This window comes from Ranitomeya variabilis, chromosome 5, assembly GCF_051348905.1.
Source record: "Ranitomeya variabilis isolate aRanVar5 chromosome 5, aRanVar5.hap1, whole genome shotgun sequence".
NCBI lineage: Eukaryota > Metazoa > Chordata > Amphibia > Anura > Dendrobatidae > Ranitomeya > Ranitomeya variabilis.
In genome coordinates, this window is record NC_135236.1 from 487,469,755 (window position 1) to 487,485,250 (window position 15,496).

The window sequence follows — 15,496 nt, forward strand, 5'->3', positions numbered from 1 at the left end:
TTCGCGCATTTTTTTTTTACTTCGGCCAGTTCGTCTCGGATTTGTTTGAGCTCCTGCCGCATCTCCTGAACCCACGACGGCTCACCCCCTCCTGGTGCAGCGGTCTGGATAACCCGAGCCTCTCCTGTCAGGACCGTCACCCCCCTCTCTTGCTCCCGGGTGCGGGCCTCATTGCCTATGTCGGAGAAAGTCAGGCGCGGGTCGACCCGCACTCGTTCACGTAGAGCCTGTTTGGTCAACTCATCCCGCAGTCCCGTCACCAGTTGGTCGCGCAGGGTCACGTCGACATGTCCCATCCCCATACCATCTTTCCGCACGATTGCAATGTTTAGCTCTTGCAGAGCATTCATGTACTGAGTGACAGTCTCGCCCTCTTTTTGTCGCCGTCCAAACAACCGGGCCCGCAGCTCTCCCACGTCGGTGGGATCCCCGTGGGTCCCCTCTAACACATGTAACACCCCGGTAAAAGTATTCCGCTCTGTGGGGGGTCTCAACATCACTGAATCTCGGGCCTCTCCGTCTAATGCCATAATGGCTACCTCAGCTTCCAGGGCCGGGGTCATAGGATGCATTCTCAACAGCCCCCTCATCCTCTCAGTCCAGCTCCACAACATGTTGCTCCCATTAAACTTGGGCAAATTGTTTAACATGGCCCCCAATGAGAGAGAAGCTCTAGGCCCAGCCCCATCCTCCGTATCTTCTGGCTCCTTCTTTGGATCCTGCATCCTGCCGACTACGCCAAATGTAGAGACCGCAGGTAAAGAAGGATGCAGGGACAAATAGGAGCCAGAAAGCAAATAGCGTTTTTAACTTTCTTTTTAACTTCCAACCAAAAAGATAACAAACGTTTTCCACGCAGGGAACTTATATACAAGAACACAATCTCGCAGTAAATCCCAATTATTATATGGCCGCCCTGAACTACACCCGTAGAACGCGGCAGCGCCTCACTAGTGACTCCCTACTAAGATAAAGTCAACAACGGTCACTTATCAGTGCTGGTTCAGCGATGTAGTCCTGACGGGGAGGCTCCGACAACGCCGTAGTCCTGATGGCGGAGGAAGGAGGTGTCTTCTGGCGACGGGCCCAGGCGTAGAGTCGAGTCCAGAATGTCTTTTGCGGTGCTGCGTTCCCTCCTGCAGGCGGACGTTGATCCGAGGTAACAGCCTCCCAGTCCAGAGAAGAGTCTTTTTGAGGAGGATTAGGAGAATAATCAGTATCAGTCACAGATGAGACGAAACCATGCGAGTCTGTAGCACTCTCTGGCAAGGTGTTCTCAGGGAGCGCGGTAATACTGTCCCTGAGCTGGTCAGCACTACCCCTCTGCCTGGGGGGTCGCTGACGACGAATGCGTCTCTTTTTGGGGGCTCCAGTAATTGCCCGCAGTGTCTGTTGCACGTTTTCCCCCTGCTTCCTGCAAGTCTCACTGCGGCCTGCACACTCACAGCAACTGCGCTGCAGTTTCCTCTCCTCAGAGATTTCCCGCGCTTCTCTGCCCCTGCTTTCGCGCGTTTTGCTTTTTATCCTCTCCTCTCCCTGCGTCACTCTGCCTCCTGTCACATGAGCCTGGCTTCCCATGCACCCCTCAAATCCGTCCCCCGGAACCCCGACTCCCGGCAACAATGGTTCCACCCGTCTGCACAGCTCACCAGGTCCCTGTCCCCTACAATGTCACTGCTCTTCAGCCTCTGGGTCACACTACGCTGTGACCCGGAAGTGGCTTTTCCAATGTAAGCCTATGGAGCATCAGAACAAGGCTCCACAGGTTGTTAGAGGTCAGTCAGGGAGCCATTTCATACTGGTTATGATGGGCTGTGAGCCTGCTCTTTGAAGACCCCGTGGCTGCCATGTTTGTCCTCCTGTGAAGTCATAGGCTGCAATGATTTCCACTACATACTGCTATACTGTGATATTGCAGGTTCAATCTAAATTTTATTTTTTTTTTTCTATTTCCTTACTTTGCCAACAGAAAAAATGTTACGTCTTGGAAGTAGGAAAAAAAGGCAAATTTAAAATGGCCAGGCCTTTAAAGGGTTCTCTGAGAAATGTAATAAAATACACTTGTATATTGAACATGCCTTCTTATTTGGCAAAAAAGGTTTGTCACTTTTCTAAAGATTGCAACTGCCATATATCATTGTGCAGCCAGTCCTAGATTTCAGACACACAGAAGGACATGAGTAATAAGAGACATTAAAACTAAGGCTATCATGTTACTGTGTCTGTCTTTGTTGTGTTTTTTGTTTTTTTTTCTTTTTTCACCCATTGAAACTGACTGGCAGTTAAAATCCTGACAGTGCACTAGATAACATGCCTTTTTTGCTAATTAAAGGGATTTAGAAAGTGTAATATGTTTAACGTATTACCCCTTCTGGTTCTCCAAGAATTGTATGACTACTTTTAATGATCTCAACAGAGCCCTGACTGTGACTCCACTGACTTGCCACATAATTTTTCTCTGTAATCCATATTTCCTATTTGTTTTTGGCTCTACCATGAATGTATGGTATTTTTTCAGGCTGACTTTCCCAGATTGTCCAAAGTCTATCTCTGAGGAAAGTGTGCCAAAGAGGGTCAGTATTGGTGTTGATACTGAACTGGATTTGTTGGAGTTAAAAAAGAATGTATTAAGGTATGTGGCTTCCTATACATGTCCTCCTTTACACCATTATTTAGCTCTTTAAATCACAGTTGTTCCTACAAAGTGTGCCAATGAAGATTACTGCTTAGCTGCCAAAAAGCAGCCCTCACACAGCACCACTGCCCCCCATAAAGTAACTTATGAGCACTCCGATGTTATGAGTGTCTTCGGTGTGCTCAAATGTTGGAGTCCCCACAGCTGTACGTCTCGTGTGACATTGATGGATTTCCTGTTTCTTAGGCAATCAGCCGCAAAACATGCACCCATGGTGAACTAAGCATATTACTCGAGCATGCCCAAGCTACTAGGATAACAATTGAACATTCTCTGATAACATTATCAGAGCACTCACTCATAGAAATACTGTCTGGATTTTGGTCTGCAATGAGAAAATGCTAAACGTTACTCTAAGCAGGCCCAAAGCCACCTGTTCTGAAGTAGTTAAATTTAAAAAAAAAAAAAAAAATCACAACTTTAATCTAGGAAAGTAGATTATAATTTTATTTATTTCATTTTTTTTTTTAATATAACATTTTTATTTTCTTAAAACTTGTTCATCAGCTCCCCAACACAACATTCTGGTAAGCTTGAGATGGATGACATTGTTCTTCAAAGGCGGCAGAAACAAATAGATTATGGCAAAAACACAATTGGTTACCGGTGTTATAGACAAGAAGTTCCCAGGTAAGCCAGTATAGACTTATCATAGTGCCATATTTTTAAGGGAAATTGGTTGCGCAAGTCAAAAACTATCAACGACAGGCAGTCCGGCCGCGAATTGGCCCCTCCCTACTCCAATCCAGTCAGCACCCACATAGCATTTTAGCAGTCCGTTAAACGGACTGTGTTACACCGCGGCATAACGCGGTTTAACCCCTTCATGACCGTGGGATTTTTCGTTTTTCCATTTTCGTTTTTCACTCCCCTCCTTCCCAGAGCCATAACTTTTTTTTTTTATTTTTTTTGTCAATTTGGCCATGTGAGGGCTTATTTTTTGCGGGACAAGTTGTACTTTTGAATGACACCATTGGTTTTACCATGGCGTGTACTAGAAAACGGGAAAAAAATTCCAAGTGCGGTGAAATTGCAAAAAAAGTGCAATCCCACACTTCTTTTTTGTTTGTTTTTTTTGCTAGGTTCACTAAACGATAAAACTGACCTGCCATTATGATTCTCCAGGTCAGTACGAGTTCATAGACACCTCACATGTCTAGGTTATGTTTTACCTAAGTGGTGAAAAAAAATTCCAAACTTTGCAAAAAAATAAATAAATAAAATTGCGCCATTTTCCGATACTCGTAGCGTCTCCATTTTTCGTGATCTGGGGTCAGGTGAGGGCTTATTTTTTGCGTGCCGAGCTGGCGTTTTTAATAGCATTTCGGTGCAGATACGTTCTTTTGATCGCCCGTTGTTGCATTTTAATGCAATGTCGCGGCGACAAAAAACGTAATTCTGGCGTTTCGATTTTTTTTTCTCGTTACGCCGTTTTGCGATCAGGTTAATGCTTTTTTTTTGATTGGGCGATTCTGAACGCGGCGATACCAAATATGTGTAGATTTGATATTTGTTTTTATTGATTTATTTTGATTGGGGCGAAAGGGGGGTGATTTAAACTTTTTTTATTTTTTTTATTTTCACATTTTTTTTAACTTTTTTTTTTTTTTACTTTTGCCATGCTTCTATAGCCTCCATGGGAGGCTAGAAGCAGGCACAGCCCGATCGGCTCTGCTACATAACAGCGATCATCAGATCGCTGTTATGTAGCTAAAATGCAGGTGTGCTGTGAGCGCCGACCACAGGGGGGCGAACACAGCCACCGGCGATCAGTAACCATAGAGGTCTCAAGGACCTCTATCGTTACCTTCCTGACTCATCGCCGACCCCCGATCATGTGATGGGGGTCGGCGATGCGCTCATTTCCGGCCGCCCGGCCGGATGCGGTAGTTAAATGCCGCTGTCTGCGTTTGACAGCGGCATTTAACTAGTTAATAGCGGCGGGTGATCGCGATTTCACCCGCCGCTATTGCACGCACATGTCAGCTGTAAAAAACAGCTGACATGTCGCGACTTTGATGTGCGCTCACTGCCAGGGCGCACATCAAAGCAGGGGACCCAACATCGGACGGTATAGTACGTCCGATGTCGGGAAGGGGTTAACGCTGCCATTAACCCTGTAAGTGTGACTAACTTTTTACTATTGATACTACCTATGCAGCATCAATAGTAAAAACATATACACTGTACAGAATTATTAGGCAAGTTGTATTTTGATCACATGATACTTTTTATACATGTTGTCCTACTCCAAGCTGTTCAGGCTTGAGCCAACTACCAATTAAGTAAATCAGGTGATGTGCATCTCTGTAATGAGGAGGGGTGTTGTCTGACATCAAAACCCTATATAAGGTGTGCTTAATTATTAGGCAACTTCCTTTCCTTCGGCAAAATGGGTCAGAAAAGAGATTAGAAGGGCTCTGAAAAGTCCAAATTGTGAGATGTCTTGCAGAGGGATGCAGCAGTCTTGAAATTGCCAAACTTTTGCAGCGTGATCACCGAACAATCAAGTGTTTCATGGCAAATAGCCAACAGGGTCGCAAGAAGTATGTTGTGCATAAAAGGCGCAAAATAACTGCCCATGAATTGAGGAAAATCAAGCGTGAAGCTGCCTAGATGCCATTTGCCACCAGTTTTGCCATATTTCAGAGCTGCAACGTTACTGGAGTAACAAAAAGCACAAGGTGTGCGATACTCAGGGACATGGCCAAGGTAAGGAAGGCTGAAAAACTACCGTCTTTGAACAAGAAACATAAGAGAAAACGTCAAGACTGGGCCAAGAAATATCTTAAGACTGACTTTTCAAAGGTTTTATGGACCGATGAAATGAGTGACTCTTGTTGGGCCAGATGGATGGGTCAGAGGCTGGATCAGTAAAGGGCAGAGAGCTCCACTCCGACTCAGATGCCACAAGGTGGAGGTGGGGTACTGGTATGGGTTGGTATCATCAAAGATGAACTTGTGGGACCTTTTTGGGTTGAGGATGGAGTGAAGCTCAACTCCCAGACCTACTGCCAGTTTCTGGAAGACCACTTCTTCAAGAAGTGGTATCAAGGCGTCGGTATCGTTCAAGAAAAACATGATTTTCATGCAGGACAGTGCTCCATCACATGCCTCCAACTACTCCACAGCGTGGCTGGCCAGTAAAGGTCTCAAAGAAGAAAATATAATGACATGCCCCCCTTGTTCACCTGATCTGAACCCCATAGAAAACCTGTGGTCCCTCATAAAATGTGAGATCTACATGGAGGGAAAACAGTACACCTCTCAGAACAGTGTCTGGGAGGCTGTGGTGGCTGCTGCACGCAATGTTGATCGTAAACAGATCAAACAACTGACAGAATCTATGGATGGAAGGCTGTTGAGTGTCATCATAAAGAAAGGTGGCTATATTGGTCACTAATTTTTTGGGGTTTTGCTTTTGCATGTCAAATGTTTATTTCTAAATTTTGTGCAGTTATATTGGTTTACCTGGTGAAAAGAAACAAGTGAGATGGGAATATATTTGGTTTTTATTAAGTTGCCTAATAATTCTGCACAGTAATAATTACCTGCACAAACAGATATCCTCCTAAGATAGCCAAATCTAAAAAACCCCACTCCAACTTCCCAAAATATTAAGCTTTGATATTTGAGTCTTTTTGGTTGATTGAGAACATAGTTGTTGATCAATAATAAAAATAATCCTCTAAAATACAACTTGCCTAATAATTCTGCACACAGTGTAATGTTAAAAATGATTAAAAAAAACCCCACTATATATACTCACCTTCCGGCATGCGCGGCAGCCTTTCCCGCTCCTCGTGACTCTCCGGTCCCAAGAATGCATTGCGACAATGACCCCAGATGATGTAGTGGTCTCACGAGACCGCTACATCATCATGGGTTATTGCCGCAAGGCATTACTAGGAGCAGAGCATCGCGAAGAGCATCGCTAAAGGCCTAGGCTGGATCTGGGGGCTGCCGGAAGGTGAGTATATAAACATTTTTTTTATTTAAATTCCTTTTTTTTTTTTTTTTTTTTTTTTTAAGGTGCCCACATTGTTATATACTGCGTGGGCTATGCTGTCAACTGTGTGGGATGAGACTTTCGCCTGGGGCCCTCAAACCTGGAGCTCGCCCTGGTTTCACTGTTCGTGGCCGGCCGGCCACGACCAGTCAATCAGTGACAGATGCAGTCCGGCCGCGAATTGGCGCCGATTTTGAACCACGCTTCGCTAATTGGTCACGCCCAGCCGGCCGAATCCTGTGTATTCATTGCATTATTCTGAAATATTCATAAACTACATACATATTCTAGAATAATACCCAATGTGTTAGAATCGGGCCACCATCTAGTATAATATAATTGTTTTCTTTCAACAAACCAATGATATCATTGCTGTACATTAGTTTTGCTGCGTGTTTTGTTATTTGAGAGAATTTGGACACTTAAATTCAGTTAAAATTTAAATAGCTATAAAGACAGCCTGATTCATCATGGCTTTCCCACCAGAATTTTGGCTTGCAATATTTTAATTAACAAAATGTGTAAGTGCAAATCTGGCTTGTGCCAAAATCTAGCAATGTTTAATGTGTTTATGCCAGTTACTCCCATCTCCGACATGAGCAGAGCTGGTACAGGGGAGCAGAGGTGCATGACCCACAGCTTGTCTAGTTCATGACTAGCTATGGTGTTCACTGTGCCAGAAAGCTCACTCCTGACTGGAGATTTCTAGCAAGGCACATAAAACTAGTAAGATTCTCCATGTTCATGAAGATGCTTGAACCCATTACCGGTGGTCCACTAATCTTTCATTGACTGACTGCTTGGGATATGTAATCAATGTCTGATCGGTCATGGTCCAACACCCAGCACCCCCACCAATCAGCTGTTCTCAGCAGCTGGCCACAACTGGTAGATTGTGGCACTGCTCAGTCTTCTGGTAGTTGCCACAGCAGGGTAATGCACATCTGCTGCCTACTGATTTAAATGGGAGGCGGATTTGCAGTACCCTGCCGTGGCCACTATGAGAAGACTGAGCATTTCTGGCCAACAGAACAGCTATCGGCAGAGTTCCGGGTGATGGACCTTGACCGATCAGACATTGATAACCTAGCCTTAGGATAGTTTATCAATTAAAGTAGTGGACAACCTCTAATGAATCAAAAGCGTCTGTCTTTTGGACATAAAAATATTATTCTTCTCGGTAGCACTACAGCTTTTTTGTGAGGCTACATATCCACGATCTGGAATGAACAGCACTATGGACGCATGATATTTTTGCTGCATCCAAACACTACCTTCTATTGATCTGCATGTGTTCAATGAACTGTGCGGATTCACTTCGTTCAATACATTCTATGGGTGAAATTTATCTTGCAGAGACTTGCTGCAGTCTGGAAAGATGCACCACATGTCCGTTTCCGTGGGTGATCCACAGGCGCACCTGCATGCGCAGTGGACATGGGAGTTCTAGAAATCTCATCCACTCTGCTGTAACATCTGGCCAAGCATCACAACTAACAGCAATTCCTGATAGTGGGAACATGCCCTGAAGGCCTCCAGAGGCTTGTTTAAGAATACGAGGAATCAAACTGCATCATAAAAACACACCAGAGAAGCCAGGTATAAAGTTGTTGAGAAGAGTAAAAGCAGGATTGGTTTAATATTCCAAGCTCTGGACATCTTGGAGCACTCGTCAATGAATATGAAAAGTAGTATAGCACAATTGTAAACCTGCAAGATATGGCTGTCCATCTAAAATATTTTTCCAAACATGAAGCACACTAATTAGAGAAGCATAAAAAATGCCCAGGGTCACCAACTAGGACAGCGGACGCAATTCCAAGTGACACAAAATAAATGTAGATTATTATAAAAATATAAACAACTCTGGTATAAATGTGTACATCAAATAGATCATAAAGTAATGAATGTATTGATATTAGTAGGCTATTATAAAGGGCTTAAATATAAACCTAATGTAGGTGCAAACATATCTAGAAAGCTCGTAATCAAAAACGTATATAGACCATGATGGTGACAATGAAAGGTATGCCTATAATCAGAATATGATTTGGTAAAGTGCATAAATACACAAAACAAAACATGACCACTGTTGGGTAAATGATAAATGAGTATGGTTGCCAACAGGTAGAAGTGATTATCATCTGTAAAGACTGACAATTACTGTTATATTTGCATTAATCTCAAAACTGTAGGGTGCAATAGATTGTAACTTTTCATGGCGACTTGTTTTTAACGTAATGTACATGTTACTGCCGGCTGAGGGATCTACTTCATACCAATGAATGCAATAGTAGTTGCTTTAATCTATATGCAGAAAGCATGGGTGTCGCTGTCCCAGTCCAGTATCTCCCTTCTTGCGATGCCATTCTCTTCTACATGTGGATGTTTTGTCCTAAATCATCCAGTGTCCCTGACATCACGCTACTGTACAAGCATACTTCTCTGCCCTTGACAAAGCAGAGGTGTGCCTGCGCAGGAGCGTGATGCCGGGGACACATCACCCACACAACGGACGTCATCACAAGGAGGCACCAGATAGACTGATGCCCACCTGACCCGACCTCCCGGTGAGGGAATATTATAAATTTTTTTTTTTTCTTGTTTTGCAGGCCAGATTGGGGGCATATATACAGCGTATTAGTATGCTGTAATATCAGGGCTGAAAGGTGGTGACCTTATCTCACAATCAGCAGGCAAAGAGGTCTGTCTGTACCCATGCCTCACTGCATTTGGCTGAAATCAGTCTTTAAAGTGGGTAGTAGAACATAAATTCTGTACACTTCAATTTTGTATGTTATAAATGTTCTAATATTTTATAATCAACTTAAATAGTAGCCCATCTAATAACACTGATATTTCTCAGATCTCAAAGGATACCGGGAATTCATCCTTGCAGTCCCAACAAATATAAGAAGTACAGTCGGAGGTCTTGGGATATGCAGATTAAACTCTGGAGGCGATCACTTCATGCATGGGATCCCCCAGTAGAGGTCCCTTTTCAGTAAGTAGGAGAGACTCAGTTAATTCTGTATTGGTATTGGCTGCATTGCCATGGCAGGATTTAGTTAACTGCATGCATTGGGTGTATTCATAACTCTGTTCAATCTACCAAAAACAAATAACTTGCAAATGTTTTGTTTGTTTGCTTATTGTAGAAGGCTATATTAAAATTAAACTGTAGATTCAATGGTGCAATATAATATAAGAATATTTAATCTTATTAAAAACTCATTCCTTCCCGATTAACTGCCTCTCCCTGGTTTTCTGATCTTGTCATTCACTTTAGGGGGAAAAAAGTTAAAATCTGTCTTGGTTATACAAGATGGCATGCTAGCTCCTTATGGTGTGATGTGACAGTCCATTGTACTCTAAGCAGAAGGGAGGAAGTGTGAGGAGCATGGTGAGGAAACAAGCAGAGGGAGACAGATCATACCAGGACTCTTTACTTCACTACAGTTTAGATTCACATCCTGACTGCTCACTACTGATTTGCAATTTCCTCCATGCTGCTGATGTGTCTATAGTAAAGGGCAGCATTAACTGATGTGTATGGCATTGGTCATAGTAGCTAGTCTATCGCTAGCTGTGTAGACTGTAAATAGAGCGCAAGCCATCTGAAGGATAAACTGGTGAAAATGCAAGTCATATAATGGTGCAGAATTGTCCTAGTCCTAATACACTAATCACTGCTTTATTCTGAAGTTACCTGAAAGTTACAGTTAGTGACACTGACATGCCTGTCTTGCAGGAAAGAGGAGAATTATGAGCCATCACACAGTTTCTGTAATCCTTGGGTTCATGGTACAGAGAGCTTTCAAGGTTTAGCAGCTGATTTGTTTGATCTGCAGGTAATTGTAACATCAAAGTTTGTGAATATTAACAGAAATGTGTTAGATTTAGGTCTGTCTTGCTAGTGGTATATTAAACTTTGCATGTGGTTGTGGCATTTAGAGATGACTCCCATAAGAGATGCACTGAACACACTAAATCAATGCTGCCACAATGTTGCCAAAATGTAGTAATTACAGCAATTATAATTTTGTGAATGGGCTGTAACTTGTGTATTAATATAATATGTAATTTACAGTGCCTGTCAGTTTAACCCCCTTCACCCCTGGGCCATGTTACGTTTTTCGCTCCTCTTTCGAGAGCCATAATTTTTTTTTTTTTCTCTATGCTGATTTAAAGCTTAGTGCCACAAAATCTGATTCTACTTAATCAGGTTTTCGCACCACAAACGCAGCAAAACCTGATGCCTGCGGTTTCCCTTCACCCATGACGGAACACCTGAGGGATATGCCCACCAAGGACAGGAAATGTACTGAAATAAAAAAGCGGCACCTCTCCCTCCCCACCTCAGTTGGTTTCCTGTCCTTGATGGGAACCTCATACTGAGCTACATAGTGGATTCAAGAACTAAGATCCCTGTCCTGAAGTCCAGAAAAGCAGGTTGCGTGCCTGTGGTGCTGGCCTTCGGGTATCTAGAGGCACTTTTCACATGAGTCCAATGCGGCTCTGTGCACATGCGGGCAGCAGAGGCTGACTCAAATCATCTGATGGCCATGCCACTGCTCTCCCCAGGCCTGCTTGCCACTGGCCTTGCCGTGATGAAGCAGCCGTAAAGCATATCCAGTATTGGCATTCACTGCTATTGTCACAGGTGTAATGCACACTGGTAATTGTCATGACCTAGTGATGCCAAGAGGTGCCCTAAGCATCGCTAGCTGGGGTGCTCGGGAACAGCGCTCCTGGATGGGCAGGGCAATCACCTGAGAACTTGGACCTGGAAGGTGGTGCAGTGAACCATGTAGCAGAAGGTTGCTTGGGCTCCAGCTTACCTTGCCTGATCATTATGGAGGGCCAATGCAAGCAGCAGCCATCCCAGCCAGAGGAGCAGTGCATCCCAAGATTCCTCAGTGTCCAAAGAGGATGCATTGCGTATCCCAGAACAGCCTCTGAATCCGGTGCCCTTAAGTGACAGCAGGTGGTGATCGTGAATGTCAACTGTTTTTCATATACGGTAATTCTTTTTTTTTTTTTTTTTAATTGACCCCTTGTTTGTTTAAATCATTATAAGAGACCAAAAAAGCTAGCGCTAAGAAAGGTAACTGTGCGCTATGTAAGAACTGGGTAGCTGTAGACTGGCAGAAAAATATCTGTTCAGACTTCCTTCACGACTATTAGTGAGGAGACCTCTGACTTTGCAGGAAGCCTTAGGTCCATCACTAGAACTTGGGGAAGTGTATATTGACTTATTATCTGAATAATACCATAGCGAGTCTTTGTTCTCATCCTCCTGGAACAGTGACATGGGGGACACTGTTTTCTGGTGTAGGATACAGATAAGCTACTTAAAGCCATTAGGTCAAAAATGGGTTCGGAGGAGAGAACTGCTAAATTCCTAGAGGACTTGATGTTTGGAGGGTTAGAGCAGAAAAAGGGCATCTTTCTGGTTAAGATCCAGGCACACTAGCAAAGAGTAGAGAACTGGTGCTTTTGAGGAAAAAAAGACTCAGTTATAGGATAAGGTCCCTAGGATCTATGGCACTTTATCAAGATAATCTGAGCTCAGCACTACCCTTTGAGGATTTGGGGGTGCTCAGATTCATTAGATCAAAAAGGTGGATGCATATCTGAGGCAGCAAGGGGACTGAAGCTGGCCGACTGCTGGAACTTGTACCACGCATTCCCTTATGATTTGGCTGCAACAACTGGAGGAACAGCTCAAAGAGAAGACCTCAGGATAAGATTTTGTCCAACCTGCCTTTCTTGCATATTCATGCAGCATTCCTAGCATATTCATGCAGCATTCCTAGCAGACACATCTGTGGACTGAAAATAGTGGCTAGGTCTGCTGGATTGTCAAATGCAGCAAGAGTAGCTCAAGGGCTGTCCAGGAGATCTACAATCAAAAAATAAACTGTTCTCTATACTGTGTGATGGCCAACTTTTGTTTGGGGGGGAAAAGTTGTTTGATATTCTAGAAGGGGTCGGTGATGAGAAAATAATCATTACTTAGGCTACATTCACATTTGCGTTGTGCGCCGCAGCGTCGGCGCCGCAGCGCACAACGCAAACAAAAACGCGTCAAAACGCACGCTAAAACGCTGCGTTTTGCGCCGCATGCGTCGTTTTTGGCCGCAAGTTGGCCGCAAAAAAAATGCAACTTGATGCGTTTCTTGCGTCCAACGCTTGCGGCCATGCGGCGCTAAACGCAGCACAACGCATGTCCATGCGCCCCCATGTTAAATATGGGGGCGCATGACGCATGCGGCGCCGCTGCGGCGCCCGACGCTGCGGCGCTGACCGCAAATGTGAACGTAGCCTTACTGGTAATTGGATTTTAGAGCCCATAACTGCACCACTTGAGAGGGTATCCACCCTCCAGGACAGGAAACCTACTGAATAAAAAGGTGGTACCTCTCCTCCGCATCAGTTTGGGTTTCAGAGCATGAGGACCTCCAGACAGTTAGTAACACATCACCAAATACATTCTTCTAAACACCATTAAAAGTGCACACCACTAGTGACAAAGCAGGAGAGGGAATATAGGTGTGCTGTCATGGGCTCTGTAAAATCCTATTACCGGTAGTAACTTTTTTATTTTTTCCCTTCTCCCATGACAGCCCCACCGGAGATTTACATACCGTAGATCAAATCACCCTAGGGAGGGATCACCACTTTCAAAACCTTTCCTCCCAAAGGATAGCTCAACAGGAGGGCAGTTTAAGGTGATGGTGTCTATAGAAGGGGTAGACCATGTGGCTGCCTTCGATATTTTGTCAATCGACACCTCCGCTCTTTCAGCCCAGGAGGTCACCATGGCCCTGGTGGAATGGGCTCTGTTTTTCAGGAACCGGCCTATTGCTAGAGGTGTATGCTAAGCTAATGGTGTCGCTAATCAAACTAGCTATGGTTCCCCCCCCCCCCAACCCCCCCCCCCTTTCCTGATTTCCTGGAATGACACAAATAAGTCCTCACTCTTCCTTCATTGACTTGGTCTGCCAAAGTACTGCATCAAGGCCCTCCAAACGTACATCATGTGAAGTGTGTTCCTCTGCAGTCTTTGGTTTTCTACAGGAGGGAAGAACTACCTCATGACTCCTATGAAACTTTAATGCCACTTTGGGGAGATATGCTGGATCTGGCTCAAGACCACTTTATCATCTGATACCTGCATAAATCACTAACCTTGCAGGCTGATGTCAGAGCCACTAGTACCACTGTTTTTAGTGTTAGTATTTTATGTGATACTTCATGTAGGAGCTCAAAGGGTAATCTTAATGCTTCCAGGACTAGATTTAAGTCCCATGGAGGCATTTTTGGAGCTGGAATTGGTCTAGACTTTTGGCATGCTTTCCTGAATTAACCTAGCCACCCACTTATCCGCCACCAGGTTATAGTTTGTATAGGGCCCTTTAAGGCAGATATCTGCACCTTAAGGATGCTGGTGGCTAGGCCATATTGCTGATTGGAGATCATACCCCCAACAGACTGCCCTAAAAAAGCTAAAAACTTAGCCCATATCCTGCCGTATATCCTAGTTGTTACAGGCTTCCTAATCTGCATCATTGTAGCAACTAAGGCAAGAACCCTTTTTGTGCTAGCAGTGCCCTCTCAAAATCCAGGTTGTCAAATGTAGACATAACTTCTGAAGATGTGACACTGGTCCCTGCCTTAGGAAACCCAGAACGTATGGGAGAATCCAGGGATCTGACCATATCCTCTTCATCCATGAGAACCATGGTCTCTTGGGCCAAAACGGAGCAATGGGGATGACATCTGCTAATTACTCAGAACTGCCAGGATCAGCATCAACAGGAAAATGTGTAAGCCAGTTGAAAACCCCAAGCAATCTATAGTGTCCCACGGCATATGTTTTTGTTTTTTGTTTTTTCTCTTGGGTTTAGAGAACAGAAGACTTCTTTTTTTTTTTTTTTTTTTTGTCTTCCTGTTCTCTGTTGGCAAACAAGTCTATTTCCAGTTCACCACCTGACAGCACCATTGGAGGACATCCTTCATAAGGTACCTTCACACTGAACAACTTAACAACGATAACGATAGCGATCCGTGACGTTGCAGCGTCCTGGATAGCGATATCGTTGTGTTTGACACGCAGCAGCGATCTGGATCCTGCTGTGACATCGTTGGTCGGAGCTAGAAGGCCAGCACCTTATTTCGTCGCTGGATCACCCGCTGACATCGCTGAGTTGGCGTGTGTGACACTGATTCAGCGATGTCTTCACTGGTAACCAGGGTAAACATCGGGTTACTAAGTGCAGGGCCGCGCTTAGTAACCCGATATTTACCCTGGTTACCAGTGTAAATGTAAAAAAAACCAAACACTACATACTTACATTCCGGTGTCTGTCGCGTCCCCCGGCGTCCGCTTCCCTGCACTGTCAGCGCCGGCCGTAAAGCAGAGCACAGCGGTGACGTCACCGCTCTGCTTTACGGCCGGCGCTTACACAGTGCAGGGAAGCGGACGCCGGGGAACGCGACAGAGACCGGAATGTAAGTATGTAGTGTTTGGGTTTTTTTTACATTTACACTGGTAACCAGGGTAAACATCGGGTTACTAAGTGCAGCCCTGCGCTTAGTAACCCGATGTTTACCCTGGTTACCCGGGGACTTCGGCATCGTTGGTCCCAGCTCTCCAGCGACCACACAAAGACGAAACAGCGACGTTGCAGCGATCGGCATCATTGTCTATATCGCTGCAGCGTCGCTTAATGTGACGGTACCTTTACCCTCAGTGGGACAGGAACAACAAGCAGTTAAAACGACCC

The 15,496-nt window shown here is 44.6% G+C and overlaps 1 protein-coding gene across 2 annotated transcripts in view; it reads left to right on the top strand.

Annotated features, from left to right (window-relative positions):
• LOC143776308 (oocyte-specific histone RNA stem-loop-binding protein 2-like) overlaps positions 1-15,496 on the top strand; it is a 47,573-nt gene that overhangs the window by 12,758 nt on the left and 19,319 nt on the right. The window contains exons 4-7 of one of the 2 annotated variants that reach the window (XM_077265549.1): positions 2,519-2,632; positions 3,203-3,325; positions 9,571-9,708; positions 10,456-10,555. In XM_077265549.1, the coding sequence (XP_077121664.1) occupies positions 2,519-2,632; positions 3,203-3,325; positions 9,571-9,708; positions 10,456-10,555 (475 nt within the window). The remainder of the gene's footprint in view (positions 1-2,518; positions 2,633-3,202; positions 3,326-9,570; positions 9,709-10,455; positions 10,556-15,496) is intronic. The other variant, XM_077265550.1, reaches the window with a different exon arrangement.